A 23651-nucleotide genomic window follows, 5' to 3' on the forward strand; every position below is an offset into this window, starting at 1 on the left:
TCCCAGAAAATCCCTGAAAGCACTTCGAAGGGGGCCCTCATTATACTCACAGCAGGAATTTTTCTTAGGAATCCAGGAGCTTTTCCTGAATTTTTGTCTTGGAAAAGAAGAGGATTACTTTCCTTTCCAAGGACTGTCCTGCAGCTAGATGCCACGCACTTGTGCCTGTCTTTACCAATAGTAGAACTATGGGTAGTGATGGCAAACCTTTTAGAATTTTCAGTGATAACAATCTGTTTAGCATGTGTGCCATGCGTTTGCTACCACTGGTCTAGTGGGTGGCTCTTCATAATTGGAGCTGTGTACTTCTTTTCTTCTCCTAGACCTGTACTCATGTATCTGACCCAGGGAGAAAAAGGTCAGTTCCTATGATGGAGTGTCTTGAGATAGCTCAAGAGAAAGCAGAAGTTCATTTATTTTCTTGTGCATTTGGCCTGTGACACTCGATTTGTAGAATGAGAGAGATGAACTACAAGATGAAGATATGTTTCATTTATAATGTTCAAGATTATTTGATATTATTCTTGTTTTTTAATTGGTACCAGGGATCAAACTCACGACCGCCTGCTTGCAAGGCAGGTGCTTATGCCGCTGAGCTAAATCCCCAGCCCCTTATTTGATATTATTCTAAGCCATTAACTGGAGTCAAGTATGAGTAAGGAAGAGGGGCAGGAGCAGATAGTGGATGGGGAAAGGTAGCAGAAACACTAGGTTTTAGCCTAGCTTGAACTCTAACTAGTTATGCCTACCTGTGTGTTGGAACTCTTACTGCACAATTGAGAACAAAAGCTGTAGGATCCTACCTATCTCCTAGCAACCATGATGAGAAGTACACGAACTATATGGCTAGACAGGGGCTGTTGCCTTACCCCAGATAAAGTCCTGGCTTAGTGCCAGATTATCTTGATTTCCCAAGCCCTGTGGCAGGGAATATACACCTGTGAGGGTCATGTAAACAGGCTGGGAAAACACACACACTCTTATGCTAACAGTCACCTAGTTATTCCTGATATTTGCACAGGGATTAAAAAATTCATAATTGGTTTATCTTAACCACAGTCTTTCAGTTTGTACTTGGTCAAGTCACTTATCTCTAAGCTTTGGCTCTATCACCATCATTTAGGGTAAGATGGAATATAAGGGCACCAATAAGAGCTTAGTTCTATCATGACCATCTGAGAAGCCTTTTCCTCAGTTTCTTCATTAGTGTAATGAGAAGTTGGACTTGATAAGACCACATAGACATACCCAGCTCTGACAAAGCAGATTCACCAGCTCTGCAAACTAACACAGAGTTAACCACAACAGGAAAAATTAATTATGTCCTTATCTCAAACATCTGAGGGTTCTTAGAAACACACTCAGGGCCTTCAGAGAAATCCCTGCTAGCAGTATAGACAGGGACCCTTGGAAATGGTTTCAGGGATTTCCTGGGTTAATCCACCTTCCAGATTTTTTTTGTCTACTTGATTTCTGTGGTTGTTATGACCCTCCACAGTGCTCTACACTTGGCACTTTGGTAAACCCAACTGCAAAAGCAAAAAGCATGAGCCAAGTTAGGAATGCAGTACTACTGTCAGGTACACAAAACTGACACCTTGAGTAGTAATCTGTACTCAAAAAAGACAAGATCCCAGTTCACAAAAACTGACTACTGAAGCACCCACATGGATACTGCCTACAGTATAAGAAAAATTTTGTTACTGTCAGATTACAACCTGGTCACACAAATATTCCTTTTGACCTTGACTTGTATGTTGACATAGGAGAGGGAAGAATTATTTCCATTGAATAAGTGATGAAAAATGAGGACTAGAGAGGTGAGGTGAGATCTGACACTTTTTTCGTATCCATTGATAGGATAGTATTTGAAATCCAGTGCTTGATGCAAGTATCTCTAAAAGTATGAGATATGGTAGAGCTGGGCCTGGAACTAGAGGACAGACACTGAGCTACAGAGCACTACAGATCTCTAAAAGTTCCCAACAAAGTGTAGGGTAACAACAAAGTAAGTCCTTATTGTGGTAGTTGTGAAATTAGCATTTATTGTGGGCTTCATATAACTCTTGGCCTCAATTTGATCTTGGTCAAGTCAAAGGAGGAACTTTTGGTTGGAGAGACATTATTAAAACAAAGCAAAACAAAACAAATCTTTCCAAAAAACATTCTCAAATTTCCATACACACTTTATAGTATACCCTAGATACTTGCTCCATTTTGGTGGAGTATCCTTTGTTTGAAAGCAAAGGATACTTGAGGCTCAGAGGATTTGATTGACTTCTCCATGTTACACAATGATCCATGTGATGCTAGAGCTGCAGTCTAGGGGAATGACAGTGGCATACCCTACCATTCTATCCCAAGGCCTGGAGATAACCTGATGCAGGCTGGTTTTCCTCACAGTAGACAGGAGGTAAGACTTACCTGTAAGTAGATCTTTTTAAGTCCAGGAATGGAGTCACTGATATGGCCTGACACAAGTCGCCCGAGTCCTGAGGTAGCCCCAATACACACCAAGAGTACCCAGGTCTCCTTGATTTCCAAGAACTCCTCTTCCACATACTTCATCTGAAAAACATACCAGAAACCCCAGAACAGGAGGGGGAAGTGGAGCTGAATACAGGACCTTTACTGCTTACTTCCCTGGACTGAGACAAGAGCCCTAGTTCCTGTATCTCTCTCCCTTGTAGCCATGGCTCCAGAATAAGTTCTCCACCTGCTTCTAATAGCCCCGAAGGTTGCCTACTTATTGGTCCACTGGATTTTGAGCTTCTGAGCAACAGCTAAGGAGGGTGAGACTCTCTAACGTCCCCTTAAGCCTTGGTGGGATGGAATATAGCTTTAACAATTGAACCTTCCCCAACGGTACCTCTATATTCTCCCCACACCATGAGCTCAAACTAGTATTTTGGGGCAACACCAGGTCACCAGGAGAGAAGGCTCCTCCATATTCCTAGTAACACTTTCAAAATGTGTTCTAAGGAACACAGTCTATGGAGGCTAGCTGGTGATCTACAACCAACATTTCTGTGGCCCCGTAGTTAAGTGAGTGTTAGGTTAAACATACCTCAATAGGTTTCTTTGCTGCCATATTTATATATTAAAGATATTACTACACATTGTAAAACTAGAGAGATAAGTAGTAGTATATTATTTCCTAAACAAAATAATTTGACCACAAAGATTAGCTTTGAAAAGAGCACAATCTTAGGAAATCTTGTCTTGAGCTATCTAGGCCAGTTCCTTGCATCAAAATTGTGGCCATCATATAAAAATCTATACAGATTTTTTACTGTAATGAAAGCTGTGTTCCATGGGCCTTCCCCTAAGGAGCTCCTCCCTTCTTCATATTTTAATGATCTATCCTTTTTCCTCTGGTTTTCTCCCAACTACTGTTTCCTTCAAATATCTCAGCTTTGCCCTTTCAATATTCTCCACCCCCACCCCAAAACTCCAGGAAGGTTGAGGGCAGCTTTTTGAGGCCAGGTGGAGTGGACCCAGCCTGTTCTTCCTCACCAGGTGTACATAGGGAACGAAGTAGCCAAGGGCTGCAGCAGCAATCCCGAAGGCCCAGATGCGGTAGGTACGTTGGCGAAATACTCGCATGTTGAAGTACTTCCTGAGCTGAGCCAGAAAGCGCTGGTGCCAGGTGTGGACACCTCTCTTGCTTGGGGTGTCTTGGGAGCTGGGCAAGAGGGGCCGGTACGTGAGTGAAAGTAGCATAAGGACAAACATGAAGGTACTCAACACCTGGAAGGTTTGGGCCAGCTTGATCTTATCCCCCAACATCTTGATAAGGAAGGGAAAGGACATGGAGAAGATACTACTCCCAGCAGACACAACACCATTGGCCAGACCCAGGCGACGTTGGAAGTAGTGGCCCAGGATGACGAGAGATGGTTGAAAGGCAAAAGAACAGCCACAACCGAAGAGTATCCCATAGGTGAAGTAGCGCAGGCTTAGAGAACTGTGGGAAAGATAACAAAAGTTACCTTCAGCAACCTGTTCAGCAAGCCATCTGCTTCCCCCTTTAGTGTCCTGAGATCTCTATCCTGCCACCCTTAACCTAAAACCTTTCCACTGACCTTCAGAGCCTTTCCATAGTTTGTTTTTGGCTTGCTTTTGAACATGCATCATGGCACTCCACCAATAACTGTTCAAACTCAAGCCAGAAACAGCCTATGGAAAGTCTAGATAAGGTGCTATGGAGAGTAAGGCAGCCTTGGACAGACTGTTCATGTAGACAGCATTGGTAGTTTGGTGGCCAAAGCTTTATCCCAAGTAACTGCAAAGTTATTCAAAGAGACAAGATCCTGGAAGGTTGAGAACCTATATAGAACTCTTTAGTCTTTCTTTATGCTCAGGGTCCTTCATATTTCAGAGAATGGCTCATAATTTCAGAGACATACCCTCCCCAACCACGTCCAAAGCCCAGATGGCCTAAGAATTTTATCTAAGGCACTGGATGATCTACATGGGTGGTATCCTGAGGTAAGAGTCTTTTTAATTTCCAGAGTAATACCTCTGTTGCTGGACATGGTATGAGTTAGTTTACCTAGAGTATCCTGGGTACTAGACAGGCAGAGAACCCTCAAAGAAGTTTTGGGTTAAATCATGAAACACAGGTCCTGTCTTAAAATTCTTAGACTCTGCTGTGGCCATAAACTTCTGTTGTGGAGGGAAAAGTATAAGAACTAAAAAGATCATAGGAAGATCAGCATGCCCAGCTACTTGCCCCTGTACAATACTGGCAGAACCTAGTGAATTTTTTTTTCTTTTTGATGCCTACATATATTTTGAAATAGTTCTCATTTGGCCACTTAATTACTCTTTAAGGCTCTGGGACAGATAGTTCTTTCCTAAAACGAGATCTAATCTTCATACTGAATGTCTGGGCCTATGCTACAGAAATGATATGGTACTAGCTTTCCAAGATAGTTATTGTCACTGTTTCATTCCATCTGCTTGTATTCACTAAGCATGAGCAGTGGTTTTGGTTTCATACAAATGTCTCCATTTGGAATGCAAAGATAAAGCTAACTGCTTCTCTTCTATGAAGTACCTTTGGATCTCCTCTCATGAGACTTTATGTACCCTATAGGAATGGTATGGGATGAGGCTTTATCTATGTGAGAGGAACTAGACCTTCTGAGAAGAATTTGTGGTAACAAAACTTGGATTTAGCTCAGGGTATTGTGTGGTATTTCTAGTTGGATCCCAGAACTGAAAGCCCCTGAGTGGGGTTGCTGAAGTCTTATCAGCTATACCTATACTTTGCCCTGTTCTGTGTCATGCAAAGGAACTCAGAGTCATTTTTTAAACAATAGAAAGGATGACTTGGAGTCCAGCCACAAGTACAGTCATTTATTCACTGGACATGAAACCATCCAGAAAGTTTCTTGGCTCTGGAAATGTTCTTACAGAAAGAACAAATGTACTCAGGGGCTTAGGGGCTAGAAAACAAGGCATTTACTCCAGTGTGCCTAAAGAAGTGTGCCAGAAGACACCACATCTGAGCTCCTTTGCCTCCCATGACTGAATCCATTTGGAAGGGAATCAGGATCCATATTTCGCTAATTTGTTTACATGTTTCTCTACTCAGCCTCAAATAACAGGCCTTGCTATGGTATGTACTGCTGAGATTGAAAGTATTTCTGAAGTCTTGCTCATTTCCATAAGAAACCAGGTACTGACTTGATGGGGGCAAGTGAGGTCGACAACCAGAGGTGACCTGAAAAGATTTGTAACTGCTCATCTGGTGAGACTGAGAAGATTCCAGGCAGGACAAAGCTTTATTTAATGGGACTTCTTGCTTTCTGCAAGAAGTCATTATAAGCCAAATCTGAGCTCTCCTGGAGAGCAGGATGGGCAGCTGGAAATACTCAAGTCATAAAGAAAACTGGCTCACCCTTACTGGGCCTATTTGAGGCAAAACACAATAATCATTCTCCAGTGTAAGTGCAACATTATGCCTAGAGATCCATGGCCTTTCTCTGGGGCGTGAAGTTCAGAAACTGATTTCTCAAAATTTAGCTCTGCCCCATTCCAGATGTGTCATTGTGGCCATTTCCATGTCTTCAGGGCAACATTTTCCTATGTCATCCTAAACAGACTGGCAGTGGGAGATACACTAACTCCCAAAGGGACCTGCAGAAAGTCAACGGAGTTCTTTAGGAAACCCATAGTCCTCAAGCTGTAATGTAAGAACTTTATTTTTCTCTCTCCTATACACAGCTGCTATAGGGCTGGCAAGAAAGCAAAATATGAGCTGTGGCCTGTTTCTTGTCTAACACTAGAAACTTCTACCATTGGATCTGTGGGATTAGAGTTTTAGTTTACTCTGTACTTGGCGAGATTGCTGGGTTCTGGGGCTGCCTTTCAGTAAGGAATATTGCTAAACATTCTTCTCAAACTCAAGACATGAATCAATCTGTCCCAAATTATCTTTTGGTCGGCAACCAGAGGTACCTGGACAAGTGCCAGACATACTAAAAAGCCTTGGGTTCAGTTGACCTCTATTTTCAGCATAAGATTTCTTCTGGAGTCTTGGAATGCTAAGTGTTTACATGGGTTGACTCAAGTAATTTACTCCTGGGAGGGAAAGTGAGCTCATGAGATGTTTGGTACATTGGAGGAGAATAGAAAGGCAGAGCTTGAATGGTCCTGGAAAGCCCACCTGGTCTAATCCTCTTACGTTACAGATTGAAAATTTGAGGCTCAGAGAAAGGAATGGTATATATCAATTGTTCCATAGCCTTTCAGTGGCTGAAACTGGGATGAGAATTGTCTTAAATTCCTCTGTACACTTTGGAACTCTTAGGACAAGTGTGTCCTGCAAACCCTATCTAAATGAGTTCCATTTGATCATGAATCTTTCAGGGGCCTTACTCAGTCAAGGCCACAGGGGAGGAGTGTCCCTAGTTGAAGCTCCCAAATGAAGGCAGTCTTTAGGCTTGGGAAGTAGCCAGCAACCTCTAGTCTTACCTGGTGAAAGAGCTGGTGTGAAGGCCAATGAAAGCAACGGCAGCTCCTACAGTTGCTGTGATTCGGCAGCCCAAACGGTCAGTGAATATACTCACAATGGGAGAACAGAAGAAGATCATGCCCATGGCAAGAGCTCCTACCCATGCTGCAGAGAATAGAAGCACAAAGACATTGTAGCTTAATGTGGTGATGTTGGTGATATTTCATTTTTTCTATGGCCTTTCAGAGGGGGCACTGCATTAGCCTGCACAGTCAGCCTGCTGGTCCCTGATGGCTAGAGAGATGTGCAAATAGAGGCTAAGTATAAAACAGAATAATCTAGCACTGGGATTTGATTTGGCAGGGCCTTCAGGGACTTGGATTCATGAATGAGGGTCATGAGGATAAATTCTTAGGAGCTATGATCAGACTTATATCAGTCATTGGAACAACAGTGTTAAGATACTAAGACTAAGGAATAAGGAAGGTCATAGGCAATAAACCTCCTGGGACTGTATAAAGCTGTAGAGTAGATAGCAGTTTAAAGATTTCTAAGGGTACTGTGCAAGAGGGTCATGGAACTCTCATGCTGAAATCTTTTACCAGTACCCATGTTTGACAAATTCATGACTCCAAACTCAAATTTTACAAAAAAGTTTGTTCTGTCTTTAAAGATAAAGAACCTGAATAATCCTCAATTAGGAGGAAGAAAGTTGCATCACTGAATAGACAATTCCAGCCCATTTTCCCCACACTCAGCCCCTCAGAAGGAAAGCCCAAACTTTATTATCATTTTGAGCCTCTTCTTTCTAGGTTTGTTTTAGTGTCCTTAATTTTTCCTTTTTGTTTTAATTTCAAGCCATAATTATTTTTGGACTTTTCTTCTAAACACATTCTGAGTTGTCATAACTATTGTCATCAAAATTTAGTGTCACTTGAACAAAGTTCTTTTTTCTACTGGTCCCATCCCCTCCTTTATTTTTTTAAAAAGTTTTTTTTTCAAAGAAACACTAAACAAAATAGAAAATGAGTAGAAATAATACATACTTTCAAAGAAAAAATAAGCAGTAAGAAATCAGTAGTTGATGATTACATATTGCCCTCTTACAAATAGTAGTCCAAGATACAAAAGTGAAACATGCAAAGTGGGGATTGCAAGATTGCAAATGGTTCTGTTCAACTATCCAACAAAAACTTAGTAATGGTTATCAATCCTATACATTTAAACATATATACAGTTATCCATATCTTCATTTATGTTGGGGTTAAACAAAACATAGTAGGCTAAAATCACTCTGAACAAAGAATAATAGTATTGCTGGATTTCACATCATGACACTCCAGGATCAGCATTGGGTACTATAGTGTCTCTTTTTCTTCAAAGTATTTGTTTCATCATGCATTATAAGATCAGCTCTCGTAAACTGTTTATAGGTCCTATGCATGCATGAGTCTTAACATGTATTTCTATCCCTTCTATATTAGAGGGAGAAGCAAGACAAAACAAAACATATTCCTATAAATGCATGAAATGATAAAGACATATAAAACCACTGTACAAGGAGTTCTACAATGGATACTGTGATGTTTCTTGTTATCTTCAATAGAATTGTCTATATCATCAGACTTAATATAATTCAATATAGCAGTACATAGCCATATTAATAAAAACAAAACTTTGTAGATAGTGTAAAACTTCAAAAACAGATAATAATCAAACCAGAATGGGTATTGTAGTGAATCTTGTCATCTTCAGTGTAGTTGTCTATACTCTCAGACTTGATACTATCAATCATAACAGTTTTGAATAAAATCTATCGATATGAAAAAGCAATCAAACAAAGCAGATTTAACAAAGATCAGTCATGATAAAACAGTATAAGTCATACAGGGCTCCAGATTAAGTTAATAGGAAACTAAAGATGATTACTGTAATGTATGTTGTTATTTTTGGGATAGCTGTCTGTGCCTTCAGATCTAGTGCAAGTAGACAAACTGGGACAGAATAACATCTATCTAAGCAGAGCAGTGTGAGTTATGTGGGTTTTAAATCCTAATACACTATTAACAATATCCTCTGCCATCTTTTTAAAGACTGTTCCTCCTCTTTCACTCCTCCAGGGTGCACTGCGCATTTTTGGGTTTCACCAACACCCTCAGTTTTTAGAGTGGGGGCGCAACCTGCTATTTACCTAAGTGGTTCTGAACCTTCTTCCGTATGGACTTGATCTCTAGTTGTATTCCTTTACCTATTAAAGCCTGTCTTTTCAACCTGTTTACAAATACTGGTCGAGTTACCCCTATTAGTCTCTGGTTCCCTGTCACACAGAGCATTATTTTCTCATATTTGATTTTCAGACCATAAACCCTTTTTCAGGGTAATTATATTCCCTATAAAGAGCATCTCAGTGGACCCTTCCTCCTGATCTACTCTGCCTGTGTTTCTCTTTTCTTTTCTTTTTTTTTTTTTTTTTTGGTGTATCAAGGCCATCTATATTAGAGATTATAGCCAGCCTTCTCAGCCTCATTTCTCTTGTGCTCTTTTTCTGCCATTAGTTGTCTGCTTTTCTTCTTCATTCCACTTTCTGCTCCATTAATTGAGGCCTCTCTGCCACTGTTCCTGGAATCCTGGTACTTCTGTCTCTTTCTAGAATGTCCTGCAGTATTCTCTGTAGAGTTGGATTGGTGGCCCTGAATTTCCCCAGTTCCTCTTTGTCTTTGAAGTATCTTGTTTCTCCATTAATTTCTAGAGACAGTTTTTCAGGGTACATCAATCTGGGCTGGAAGTTATTTTCTTTCAGGGCTTGGAATACTTTGCTCCATGCTCTTCTCGATTTGATGGTTTGTGCTGTGAAGTCTGCTATAATTCTGATGGGCTTTCCCTTGTAAGTAATTATTTCTTGTCTCTGACAGCTTTGAATATTCTGTTCTCATATTGAATTTCTGGGACCTTGATTATTATATGCCTGGGTGTAGTTCAGTTTTTGTTGTAGGTGGTTGGAGTTCTCTATGCCTCATACATCTGATATCATTTCCCTTTCCTATGCTTGGGAAGTTTTCCTTAATTATTTCTGTGAATAGCTTTTGTAGTTCCTTTGTTTGTACCCCTGCTTCTTCATTCACATTCTTTTTTCTTAAGTTATAGGTCCTCTTGTTGTCTTCTTGCCTTTTATATTTTTACTGCCTTTTTCCTTGTTATTTTTAAGAAATTTTTCCTTTCATAGTCCCACACTGTATACTTGTCTTCCAGTTTGGATAATCTATGCTTAGTTTCTTTCAAGCAGTTTTGCCAGCATTCAGTGAAGTTTTTCATTTCCTGGTAATCTCTTTGAACCTGCTTTATTATTCTAGTTTTTCTTTGTATTTCTCATCAACTATTTCTCTCCTTTTTTTTGCTCCTCCATTCTTCCATCTGTGTCTTCTTGAGAGGTGCTTAGCATTTCTTTTATTAATCTACTTATATCCTGCTTTACTTGATTAAATATTTCACTTTTGAGCTTGTCTATGAGGTCCTGAAGATATCTCTTTATGTCCACTGAAGCTGTGTCTGATATTGCATGTTTGCTGTCCTCAATCACTTTTGTATTTACCTCTCCTAGATTGATGTTCTCAGGGTTGGGGGCTGGGGAGATTTTCTTATTGATTCCTCTTCTCATGTTTTTGGTTTATTCCATACAGGTATATAGAGGAGGCCCTGGTCTATTTCCTTGTTGGTTATGCTTCTTCTGAGTGCACTGGCTAGGCAATCCTGCCCACTCCAGCGTGTTATTGACATGCAACCAGGAGCAGTGTATTCTGGCTCCTCCCCTCTGGGTCAGTCAACCTGCTGAGGCCTTCATTGTATTGTGCACTGTGTGTAGGGAATTAGTTTGGGATGACTTATTTGGTCTCAGCCAGAGGTGTGACCCAGGCCAAGCATACCCCACCAATCTCGTCTGGGAAGGGAACAACTGATTGAAGTCACTGCTGTTCCTTGTTCTTGCCAGTCCTGCCCAATTCCAAAATGTTGCCCTGTTGTGGCCCTTTCCCGTGGAAGGGTTTTATTCCCAGCACTCACCACAGGTCAATGCAGGTCCCTTGCTGGCTCCATTGTCTGTGGGGCTTGCTGACCTCTGACTTCAGTGTGACTGCACTTCAGTGTGACTCTGATTCCAACGAGTCAAAGTGGCAGGAATTCGGGTGTGTGAGAGCACAGAATCTTAGCTGCCTCAATAGTAGCCCCAGGACTGCATGTTTGACTGATTCTTTTTGCTTTTGTTTCCTTCTGGGTCCAGAGAATCTACCTCCTTCTGTCCAGGAGTCCCCACAGTGTGTTATTTTGGCATCTGAGTTGTCTGTGTGAGGGAGGCACTGTATTCTGCTCTTATCTATCTGCCATCTTAACTGTACCCCATCCCCTTCTTTCAATGCTACTTCCCCAACTTATTTATAAAAATTTTAGTTCCATTTTTTCTCATATTCTGTTTTTTGTCCTTTCTTCTTTTCCTCAAATCCCCTGCTTATTGAGTTTTGAGAGTCAGTTCACACCAGTCTCTTGCCAGTTGTGTGCATTATAAACATTATCAGCTTCTGAAGTCACTTTCTGGTTCTTTCTTCAGTTTTAGAGCTTAAAGTGAGCTAGAGAATTAAAGCCTGAGAAAGTTTGTGACAAACGTACAGCCCACTGTTGAGAATCTTCATTTTGCTGAGATCCCATCCTGAGCCCCAGCTGCCTGCCTCCAAAAATAGAGGCCCAGGACAAAAGACGTGACCTTTTATTACAATTTCAATTCTTATCAACTGTCAGACCTTAAGAAATAACATAAAACTTCTTTAATCAATTTTCTCATCTGTCAAATAGGGCTTATAATTTTTGCTAAGCACTTTTCACAGTTTTTTTTTAAATAAAGGTGAGAGTTATCAAGAGTTTTGGAGATGTTAATAATCAGACCATATACAAGATCAATGCTAAATTAATAATAAACTTCAATGTAAACCTTACATGTAAAGTGATAGCACTTCTAGAAAAAAGCATGACAAAAATCTTTCTGACCTTTGATTATGCAAAAGTTTCATAGACGTTCATTTAAAAATATGACCCATGATGGATTCATGCTGAATTCTTTTGGAAATGTAGAGAAGATTTAACCAATACTCTTCAGCCTTTTTAATGCAATCAGAAGTGTAGAAGTTCACCCTACTTCATTGCTGGAGGTAAGTATAATTCTGATACCAAAACCAGAGAAAGACAAAACCAAACATAGGTGTAAAAATCCTCAGTAAAATACTAGAAAACAGATTGCAACAAATCATTGAGAAGATTATACATCATGACCAAGTGGGAATAATTCAAGAACTGCAAGGATGGTTTAACATGTGCCAATCAATAAATGTAATACATCACATCAACAGAGACAAAGACAAAAATCACATGATCATCTCAATAGATGCAGAAGAAGTTTTTGATAAAGCCCACATACATTCATGATAAAAACCCTACAGAAAATCTAACTCAATCTGATAAAACCACCTATGACAAATAAACATCCAACACCATACTAAATGGACAAAAACTGAAAGCTTTCACTCTAAAATCAGAAACAAGACAAGGGTGGCCACTATTACCAGTCCTGTCCAATATAGTGCTAGAAATATTAGCCAGAGCAATTAGATAAGCAGAAAGTCTGGTCATGGTTGTGTACTCCTGTAATCCCAGCACTTGGGAGGCTGAGGCATGTTCAAGACAAGCCTGGGCTACAAAGTGAGCCCAAGGCCAACCTGAAATCCATAGCAAGACCCTGTATCAAAAAGACTGAGAAAGAGAGAGAGAGAGAGAGAGAGAGAGAGAGAGAGAGAGAGAGAGAGAGAGAAGCAAAAGGAATAAGGATAGGAAATGAAGAAATTAAATTATGATTATTTGCAGATGACATGATGCTATGCATAGAAGGCCCCCAAAATTCCACCAAAAGTGTATTACAGTTAAAAAACAAGTTTATCACCATAGCTGGATACAAAGTCAACACTCAAAAATCAATAGCATTCTTCTACACAAACAACAATCGCACTGAGAGAGAAATTATGGAAATTTCTGATAATAGATCTTCAAAAATGAAATACTTAGGAGTCAATTTAGCAAAAGATCTATATGTTGAATACTACAATATTCTGAAAAAAGAAATTGAAGAATATATCAGAAAATGGAAAGACATCCTTTGCTCTTGAATAGGAAGAACGATCATTGTGAAAATATCCATATTCCCAAAACTGTTATACAGATTTAATGCAATCCTGAGGAAAATACCATTAGCATGTCTCACAGTTTTAGAGAAAAGATTCCTAAAATTCATTGGGTAACAGACAACACCTAGAATAGCAAAGACAAACCTGGGCAAGAAAGGCAAAGAAGGAGGCAACACAACCCCAGAATTGAAATTGTACTATAAGATTACTGTGATAAAATCAGCATGGTACTGGAAAAAAAGTCCTGGGAATCAGCAGAACAGATTGGAAGATGCAGACACAACCACAGCTCTCAGTCACCTTACCTTTGACAAAGGGGCCAAATATGTTCACTGGAAGAAAGATAGCCTCTTTAACAAATGGTGCTGGAAAAATTGGCTTTCCTTGTGCTGAAGCCTAAAACTAGACCCATGTCTATCAACATGTACTAAACTAAAGTAAAAGATGATTGAAGATATAAATATTAAAGCAGAAAAACTTGACAAGATAGGTAAAAATCTTGAAAAGATAGGGTTGGGCAAAGAGTTCATGAACAAAATGAAAACTGCACAGGAAATACTTCAAAGAATCAATAACTGGAATCTCATCTCATTGAAAGGTTTTTGCACATCAAAAGAAATCATCAACAGAGTGAAAACAAAATCCACAAAATAGAAAACATATTTTAATCAACTGTCCCTCAGACTCAGGATTATAATCTAGAACATATAAAGAACTGAAAAAAATCAGGACCCCATATTCAAAGACACAATCCAAAAATGGGCATCTGAGATAAACATGCACTTCTCAGATGAAGAAATTCAAAAGGCAAATAAATATATGAAAAAATGTTTGCCATCACTGGTCATTACAGAAATGCAAATTAAAATAACATTGAGATTCTATATCACTCCAGAAAGAATGACTATCTTCAAGAAATCAACCAATAGCAAATGCTCATGGGACTGTGGAGGAAAAGAAACTGTTCTCCACTGTTGGTAGGAGCATAGCCTGGTACAACCAATATGGAAATCAGCATAGAAATTCCTCAAAAAACTAGGATTGCATGCACCATTCAATCCAACTATTCTACTTCTGGGTATTTTCTCAGAAGAAGTAAAAAAATTCATGCCACAGTGTTTATGGCAGCACAATTTGTAATAGCTAAATCTTGGAAACACCCCAAATTCCCATCAACCATAAAGTGGATAAAAAGATGCAATGTTTTTATACAATGGAGTATTACTCAACTATAAAGAAGAATACACTTGAGGCTTTTATAAGTAAATAGATATAACTTGAGACCATATAAGTGAAATAAGTCAGACTAGCATATGTAAATATTGTATTTTATCCCTAGTTTAAAAACCTGAAAAAGTAAATAAGATCCAAAATGTACAATAGATATGATGAAAATGAAATGGCAAGAAACTGCTCAAAAAGGAAGAATAGGTGGTATGGGGAAAGGAGAAAAGAAAGACAGAAAAAGATTATGTGTACATATACATACACACATATAAGATAGATAACTATATTACTAATCTCTATTTATCATAAAGAACAGCTTGTGTTTTCATTGTTTGATCTTTCTTTATGCCTATATCTTGTAATCTGAACAACTACTTTGAAGATAAGAAGAATACACAGTATATTAACCAGTGTTAATCTCTTATTATTTTGTTTTGAAATTCTGTATCATCTTTTTAGTTCTTTTTTTGGTTCCTTAAAAATATGACTCATAAGAAAAATTTTGATGCATTAGGTCCTATTGAAATTTAAAACTTCTGCTCTTTGTAAAAGTTATGAAAATGAAAATGTAGAGCATAGGTTGGGTATAATATTTACAGTGCCCATATCTGGAAAGAAACTGGTATGAGATGACTCACAAAACTAAATAAGAAAGAGGATGGAGGAAAGAAAGAAAGGGAAAAGAGAATAGGAAAAAAATGGAAGCTAAGCTTTTGTAAATAAGAAGGGGAAGAGAAATTGAAAGGAGGAGAGGACACAAGGAGAAAAAGAAGAATCAAGGTATACCTTGCATAGGTATGAATTCTGTACAACAAATGTGATCACTGTGTATATCTAAAATGTATAGGTAAAACTAATTTTAAAAAACTCATAAGAAAGAAGACAATTTAAAATATGGGTGAAAAACTTGAACAGATGTGACACACACACAAGATATGAATACCATATGAATAACAATTAAGCATTTGAAAAGATGCTCAACATGATTAATCACTTAAGAAATACATGCTAAGCTGGGTCTGGTGGTGCATGCCTGTAATCCCAGCATATGGGAGACTGAAGCAGGAGGATTGCTGTGAATTGAAGACCAGCCTGGGCTACAAAGTGAATTAAAGACCAGCCTGAACTGCATAATGAAACTGTATCTCAAAAGGACAAAAAAGTTAAAAAAGACACATGCAAAAAATGTAACAAAATACCTTCACACCCTTACTACAAAGGCCATTAAAAATCAAAATATCTAGTACTGGGGAGGATGTGGAGAAAATGGAAATCTCGTACACGGCTGCTGGTGATACAAAATAATATACTTTGCAAAAACTGTGTGATAGCTTATACATACCATATCCCACTGACATCCACTCTTAAGTATTCAGCCGAGATAGATGAAAACTTATGTTCATACCCAGCTGGTTATAGCAGCTTTGTTTATAATTGTCCAAACTTGGCAGCAACCCAAATATACTTCAATTGGTGAATAAATAAATGGGAGTACATTAATACTGTGAAATATAATTCAATAATAAACAAATGAATTAGTAATATAGAAAACAACTTGGATAATTTTTTTTTCTTTTTATCGGTACTGGGGATCGAACTCACGACCGCCTGCTTGCAAGGCAGGTGCTTATGCCACTGAGCTAAATCCCCAGCCCCGATAATTTTCTTTTTGTTTTTTGGTTTTTTTTTTTTTTTTTGGCTTTTTGAGACAGTGTCACACTATGCAGTTCAGACTGGACTTGGGCTCACTTTGTAGCCCAGGCTGGTCTTGAACTTGCAACAATCTGCCTGCCTCAGTCTCCTAAGTGCTGGGATTACAGGAGTGTGCCACCATGCCTAGCTCAACTTGGATAATTTTCAAAGACATGCTAAATGAAAGAAGTCAAATTCAAATGACTTCACTGATAGGAATTTCTTTTTTATTTTGAAAAGAATTAAACCAAATGATAAACAAAACAAAACAAAAGTGGGGTCATTCAAAACAAAAGGATAGACACAGTACATAATTTAAAACCACAATGCAAGTTGATCTACAATGGTTATCATGATGTCTCTTGTTATCTTCAATAGAATTGCCCATCCTTCTCCATCAGGTACAATACAATTGAACATAGCAGTACAGAACAAAATCAATAAAAACAAAACATTGGAGACATTATAGGACTTCAAAAGAGGGTGATAGTCAAACCAGAATAAGTAACATAGTGAATCTTATTGTCTTCAGAGTGTTTGCCTATACTCTCAGATTTGATACTATCAAACATAACAGATTCAAATAAAATCAGTCAACAAGATGGCAATTGAACAAGACATATTGAAATAAAATCAAGCAAAACAACAAGTGAAAGCAATACAGTGTTTCAGATTAAGTTAATAGAAAATTAAAAATGGTTACAGTAGTATATTCTGCTATCTTTGGAATAGATGTCTGTGCCCTCAAATCTAGTACAGATAGACAAACTGGAATATAGCCAAACTAAACAGAGAGATGAAAGCAATATGGGTTTCAGATAATGATACAAGATTAACAATGTCCTCTGCCTTCCCTATTTAGACAGTTCCTCCCCTTTTACTTTCCCAGGGTACATTGTACATTTTGTATCCCACTAATTCCTTTAGTTTTTAGATTAGGAAGTTTTAGATTAGGGAGGCAACCTACTTTTACCTAAGTGTATTTACATACAAGAGCCTCAAGGTTTTCCTTTGTTATTGCTGAGTAGTTCTCCATTGTATAAAAGTGTTATGTCTTTCCAACCAATCTGTAGCTGATGGGTGAGCTACCTCCACTTTTTTTCTGATTCCCTGTCACACAGAGAATTATTTTCTCATCTTTCACTTTCATTTCATAAACCTTCTTTCAGTTTAAATATATTTCTTATATAGAGCATCTCAATGGACCCTATCTTCTGATCCACTCTGTGTTTCTTTTTATTAGTGTATTTAGGCTATCCATGTTAGCGATTATGGCCAATCTTCTCTGCTTCAACTCTGCCATGCTATTTTTCTGTCACTGATTGTCTACTTTTCCCCTTGATTCCACTATCTTCTCAGTGAACCTCCTCTGTCACTGTTCTTGAAACCGTGGTTTCATAAAGAATTAACTTTATGAAACCTTTTTGTCTCTCTCTATAGAATGTCCTTCAGTATTTTTTGTAGGGTTGGAATGGTGGTCAGGAATTCCCCCAGTTCCTCTTTGTGATGGAAACACCTCATGTCTCCATTAATTTTGAGAGATAGTTTTGCAGGGTACATCAATCTGGGTTGGGGGTTATTTTCTTTCAGTGCTTGGAATACATCATTGCAAGCTCTTCTTGATTTGATGGTTTGTGTTGAGAAATCTGTCATTGGTATGCTTGATAGAAACAAATCTAAAAGTAAAGGCAACTACTCTGAAGATGACAAGATGTAATGAGATACCCATTCTGCTTTGGTTATTAACTGCTTTTTAAGTCCTACAATGTCTCCAAAGTTGTGTTTTTATTAAAATAGCTATGTAATGCTATGTTCAATTATATTATGTCTGATGATGTGGGCATTTCTATTGAAAATAACAAGAGAAAGCATAGTAACTACTGTAGATCTCCTAATATTGTGGTTTTATATGTCTTTTTTATTTCATGTTTTTCTAGGAATTTGTTTTGTTGTCTTGTTTTGATCTGCTTTCCCCTATAATACAGAAATGATAGATATACATGTAGAGATTCACACATGGGGAGAATTCCTAAAGAGTTTACAAGAACAGATTATATAATGCACGATGTAATGAACAGATACTCTGGAGAAGAGACACTAAGAAACCCAATGCTAATTCTGTAACATTATGATATAAAATCTAGCAATACTATTATTCACTGTTCAGAGTGATATTAGTCTAGTTACCATGAAGATAATGAGAGACATTATGGTAGTCATTATTGACTTCCCCAATGTCAGATCTTGAAGACCTAAAAAGCCTTCATCATCCTGTAATGATTTGATTATTTCTATAATATGCACTGTGTATTCAATGTGTGTGAAGATGGGGACAACTATTTGGAAGAAAACTAGAGACAATAGGATAGACAATTTGACTTGCTTTCAAATCTGTGTTTCTTTAAATTGTTTATGAACTGTTTTGTTCTGTTTTGATATGTACAATCTTACCCTCTTTATGATAAAAAACAAGTTTGTAGGACTGATAACTATATTACTAAGTTTTTGTTGGATCATTGAGCAGAATTCTTGGCAGTGTCACTATTTGAATGTCACTTTGTATGCTTTAATTTTGTAACCTGAACAACTATTTCTAAGAGGACAATATGTAACTTATCAACTGATGATTTCTTACTGTTTATTTTTCTGTAATCATTTTTTCCTCCATGATTTTTTTCTCTTTCAATTAAAAAAAAAAGAAATTGGATATGGGTCCAAATTGACTGAAACTTTCTCTTTCTAGTAAATAGAGGTGCTTTGATCCTGGGACAGATTCAAAGGCCATCAGGTAGCTATACCTAGAGAACATCCAAAAAGATCTCAAGACTAGCAATAAAGTTACTCACCATAAATAATTTTCAAGCCTTAACACAGAAAGAAAATAAACAAAAACATGAGAAAACAAAGAAGTAAAATGTGCTCCTGAGTGCCCATTTCCAAAAAGAAACCTAAGGGAATTGAGCAGAAATTAATCAGAAACCACACAACTGAAATATCTTAAATGGTGTCAGTGTAAGTGTCTTAGTTACCTTTTTGGTTGCTGAGACAAAATACTTGAGAGGTTTCAGTCCATAATCAATTAGTGGGCTCTGAGGAAGAGTAACATGGCAGAGGAGGATTACAGAGCAGAGCAGAAAACAAGCAGCAGCAATAAGCAGCAAGTGACAAACAATAAGCAACTGTCCTCTTTCTGTCTCTTATATCTTATCCAAGATATTGAACTTCAGGGTAGCTAACAGTTGCACCCTTCATCCAAGCATTGTACTATGAATCAATCCTAGCCTCACATCCTTGACCCCAGGAGCATATATCCTAGAGTCAGCCACCTCTGAAGAATTCTACTTATGACTGTATTAGGTTTTGGGGATGGACATCTAGACATAAGCCAAACTGATAAATTAGACAATTTGAAAAATCATAATAGAGATAATTATAAAGATAATTAAAGAGTTAATAACCCTACTTTAAAAAATCACTAGTAAGCCTAAAAAAGATAATAAAAAATAGAGGAGCTAAAGAAAAACATACAAACTATGAATGCCCTATATAGGAAAGGGCTGGAGTCCATAAACCAGTCTCAAACCAAAATTAAAAAAAATTAAAAACTTTATTGAAAATATATGCAGCATAACAGATGGATGTAAGGACAGAATATCAAACATAGAAGACAGAGCTGTGGTTGGTAATCAATTGTCATGGTTTATGTCAGTGGGCCCCAGGCCTCATGTGTTTGCATTGTGCATTTGAGATTGGTTTACTGTCTAGCTCTTAGATTGATGGTGTCAGTGCTACACCTACCTAGGGGTGCAACAAGCATACAATGTAATGGCAGGAAGGTGTGTCTCTTTCTCTTGCTGGCTTCCACTTGCTGTTTGCAGCCACCATGAACTGTAGCACCCCCATGCCACCCTGCCTTGGATCCAACTGAGTATGGACCAAAACCTCCAAAAACTGTAAGAAATAAACCTTTCCTTTCCGAATTTTGTGCATCAAGTATTTTGTCTCAGCAACAAGTAAAAAGTAACTAAGACAGAATTTGGTATTGAGGAGTGGGGTTGTTGCTGTGGCTATACTTGACCATGTTTTTTGAGAGGCTTTGGAAATGGCTTATGAGCAGAGTTTAGAAAGATTCAGACATGTCACCTGGATGCATAGAGCTGGAGCAGCATAGGCTGTTCTGTAGAGGAGATTCTGGTCAGAGTTCAGGAGATCAAAAGGCTGATAGCAAGCCTGATGGTAAAGATCAGGCTTGAGAGGTTTCTGCTGGGAAGAAAGACTGCATTGGTTGTTGGACTCCCCATAATGTGTGTGTGTGTGTGTGTGTGTGTGTGTGTGTGTGTGTGTGTGTTATGGCTTGGCAGAAAGTTTTTCTGCATTTTGCCCCTGTCCAGAGACTTTGCCTGAAAGTGAGATTAAGGGCAATGGACGCTTAATCTAGCAAAGGAAATTTCAAGGCAGTCAAATGTTGAGGCTTTGGCATGGCTGCTATTGGGGGCTTTTAGCCAGATTTATGTTGCAAATGAAGGGCAAAGAGCCCTGCAGTATAATTTAAAATGCTTTGAGTTTTGCCAGAAGGAAAACGCCAGTAAATCTGTTGATTGTAAAGATAGAGCTGAGACTTCAATTGCTGAGAAGGAACAGAGAAATAAAGATGGCCAAAGGGTATCCCAGGAAGCAGTGGGACCCCATCCTTTACAAGCTCAAAACTGCAAAAGTGAATGAATTTGCTCAGAGGAGAAAGCTTTGGAGCACCATGCTCCAAAATTGTGACAAAGGCCACATGAGGTTCCAGAATGGTGGCAACATAGAGAAGCTTTTCCTCACAATCTGGTAAACGAAGCCCAGCAATCCAGGCACTGTATGTACCCCTACAGCTAAGAGAGAAAAAAGCCTGGCTACTGCTCCAGCTGGCAGCAAACCTTGATGGCATCCACATGGTGCTGATTTTAGGTGCAAGGAAAATGCACAAATTGTGAGGATAAGACAGCTTCCACCTCAATTGCAAATGGCCTGGGATGCTAAGCAGTGTGCCTCTGAGAGGGTAATTTGTAAAGATGTAAGGGTGAAGCCAGAGGTGCAGTGGAGACCCCAGAAGTTTGAAAAAGCCAGGAACATAAATTACCCAAGGAAAGCTGCAAAAAGCAAACAGAGAGGGTTTGAGAGAGAAGCTGTGGAAGCTGAAATCCCTGGAATGCTGTGGGGGTGGGATCACCCAAGCCTTTTGGAGCTTGCTACCAGATTGCTTCAAATGCTGAGCATGGAATTCTAGGACTTAAAGTTTACCATGCTGGATGTTGAATTTGCTTTGTTTCCAGTGCTTTATATTCCCCTGTTTGTAACTTTTGGAATAGTAATGTTTATCTTGTGCCTTTGAATTCTGAAAATGTTTAACCTTTCTTCATTGGTACAGGGGGTTACGGTTAAGAGTTTGCCATAGATTTTGGAGGAAACTTGGGACTTGGACTTTTCAGCAATGCTGAAACTGTTAGAACTTTGGCAACTCTTGGAGATGGACTAAATGTATTTTGTATAAAGGATGTGCATGATACTTTGGGGGCCAGGGGTGGAATGCCATGGTTTATGTTGTTGGCCCCCAGGCCTCATGTGTTTGCATGGTACATTTGTGATTGGTTCATTGTCTAGTGGTTGGATTGATGATGTCAGTGTTACACCCACCTAGGGGTGGAACCAGCACACAATGTAATGGCAGGAAGAAGGTGGGTCTTGCTCTTTTACTGGTTTCTGCTTGCTGTTTGCAGCCACCATGAACTGCGGCACCCCCATGGCACCCTGCCTTGGAGCCAACTGACTATGGATTGAAATCTCCAAAAACTGTAAGAAATAAACCTTTCATTTCCCAACTTTGGGCATCAGGTATTTTGCTTCAGCCATAAGTAAAAAGTAACTAAGACATCAACTAATGAAAGATACAATAAAAATAGCAAGTGAACAAAAAATAGATACAGAAGCTGATAAATGAATCAAAGAAGACTAATCTAAGAAAATTCAGAAGATAGCACAAATGGCATAAGAAACCTGCTTATAGAAGTAATAGTATATGGTGGTGCACATCTGTAATCCCAGCACACAAGAGGCCGAAGCAGGTGAGTTATTGCAAGTTGGAGACCAGATCAGGATACAAAGCGAGCTCAAGGCAGCCTTAAATGCACAGTGAGACCTTGTCTCAAAAAGAACTACAAGAAAAACAACAACAACAACAAATGAAACCAGAAGTAATATCATAAAACTTTCCAAGCATGGAAAAAGAATTTGACACCCAGATAAATGGAGCATTTAGAATGCTCAATGGTTGTGATCAGAAAAGAACTACACCAAGACATTTAAAAGCCAAAATTCTAGAAGTTAAACAGAAGAACAGAACATTAGAAACCATTAGAGAAAAAATCAAATATAAAGGAAAACTCATCAGAATTACACCAGCCTTCCTAACACAAAACTTAAAGTCAAGAAGAGCTTGGAGTGAAGTGTTCAAACACCTAAAAGAAAACAGTTCAAACCCAGATTGACTTATCTTACAAAATTATCTTTTACAATTAGTTGAAAAATAAGATTTTTCTATGATAAGCATAAGAAACTCATGACCACCAAATCAGCACTCCAAAAAAGTTCTTAATGATATAATAGAAAGAGATAAGGAAGGTAAAAGCACCAAAAAGCCTAATAGAATGAATTCAACAGATAAGGCAAGCAAGTAAATAGAAAGAAAAGAAAGGGAACAAGCAGCTGGAAATAATATAATGACAGCAATAAATCAATATTGATCCTATGGGTTATATCCATAAATGTGAATGGTCTGAATTCACCAGTCAAAAAACATCAATTAACAGAACAGATCAAGGAACAAGATCCAACAATATGCTTCATACAAGAAACATATTAAACTCCCCCACCAAATTCATAAGCTCAAAGTCAAAGTATGGAAAACAATAATCCATGCAACAGGAACATGAAAAAAAAAAACCAAGAATAGTTATTGTAACTGCAAGAAATGTAGATTTCAAGCTAAAACTGATCAGCAGAGACAAAGAAATGCCATTATACACTGGTTAAGTGAACAATTCAACAGGAACACATAATAATCATAAATATATATACAGAAAATAGTTATACACCCAGTTTCATAAAATAAACACTAATGGGCACAAAAAGTTACATAAGTGCCAACTCAGATGTAAGGGGGACTGCAGTACCTTACTGTGACAAATGGACAGATCAACCATATAAAAAATTCAGCAAAGAAATAGCAGGATCAAGCCAAATCTTTGTTTTTTCATATTTTAAAGGTGGTAAAAGAGAGAGAACTGGGAGATTGGCCTCTGCTTGTGGGGCACTGCCATAGGAAGGTCCTTTTCTCTGCACATCCAGCACAGGCAGAGAGAACCAGGAGATCTGCCTCTATCTGCCAATCACTGCCATAGGAAGGCCCTTTCTTCCATGCACCCAGTGTGGGTTGAGGGAAACAGATGGATCCACCCCTGCCTGCTGTGTGCCACCACCAAAAGGCCACATTCTACAGATGGCCAGTATGG

At 38.5% G+C, this 23651-nt stretch overlaps 1 protein-coding gene across 1 annotated transcript in view; it reads right to left on the minus strand.

The window, feature by feature from the left end:
* Positions 1 to 23651, minus strand: part of Slc16a2 (solute carrier family 16 member 2) — a 292431-nt gene that overhangs the window by 6039 nt on the left and 262741 nt on the right. The window contains exons 2-4 of the mRNA XM_005004172.3: positions 6985 to 7129; positions 3517 to 3967; positions 2425 to 2568 (exon numbers count right to left, since the gene is read on the minus strand). Of these exons, the coding sequence (XP_005004229.1) occupies positions 2425 to 2568; positions 3517 to 3967; positions 6985 to 7129 (740 nt within the window). The remainder of the gene's footprint in view (positions 1 to 2424; positions 2569 to 3516; positions 3968 to 6984; positions 7130 to 23651) is intronic.

The sequence above is a fragment of the Cavia porcellus genome, unplaced genomic scaffold (genome assembly GCF_034190915.1).
Source record: "Cavia porcellus strain 051 isolate PalLab524CR breed Dunkin Hartley unplaced genomic scaffold, mCavPor4.1 scaffold_3, whole genome shotgun sequence".
Taxonomy (NCBI): domain Eukaryota; kingdom Metazoa; phylum Chordata; class Mammalia; order Rodentia; family Caviidae; genus Cavia; species Cavia porcellus.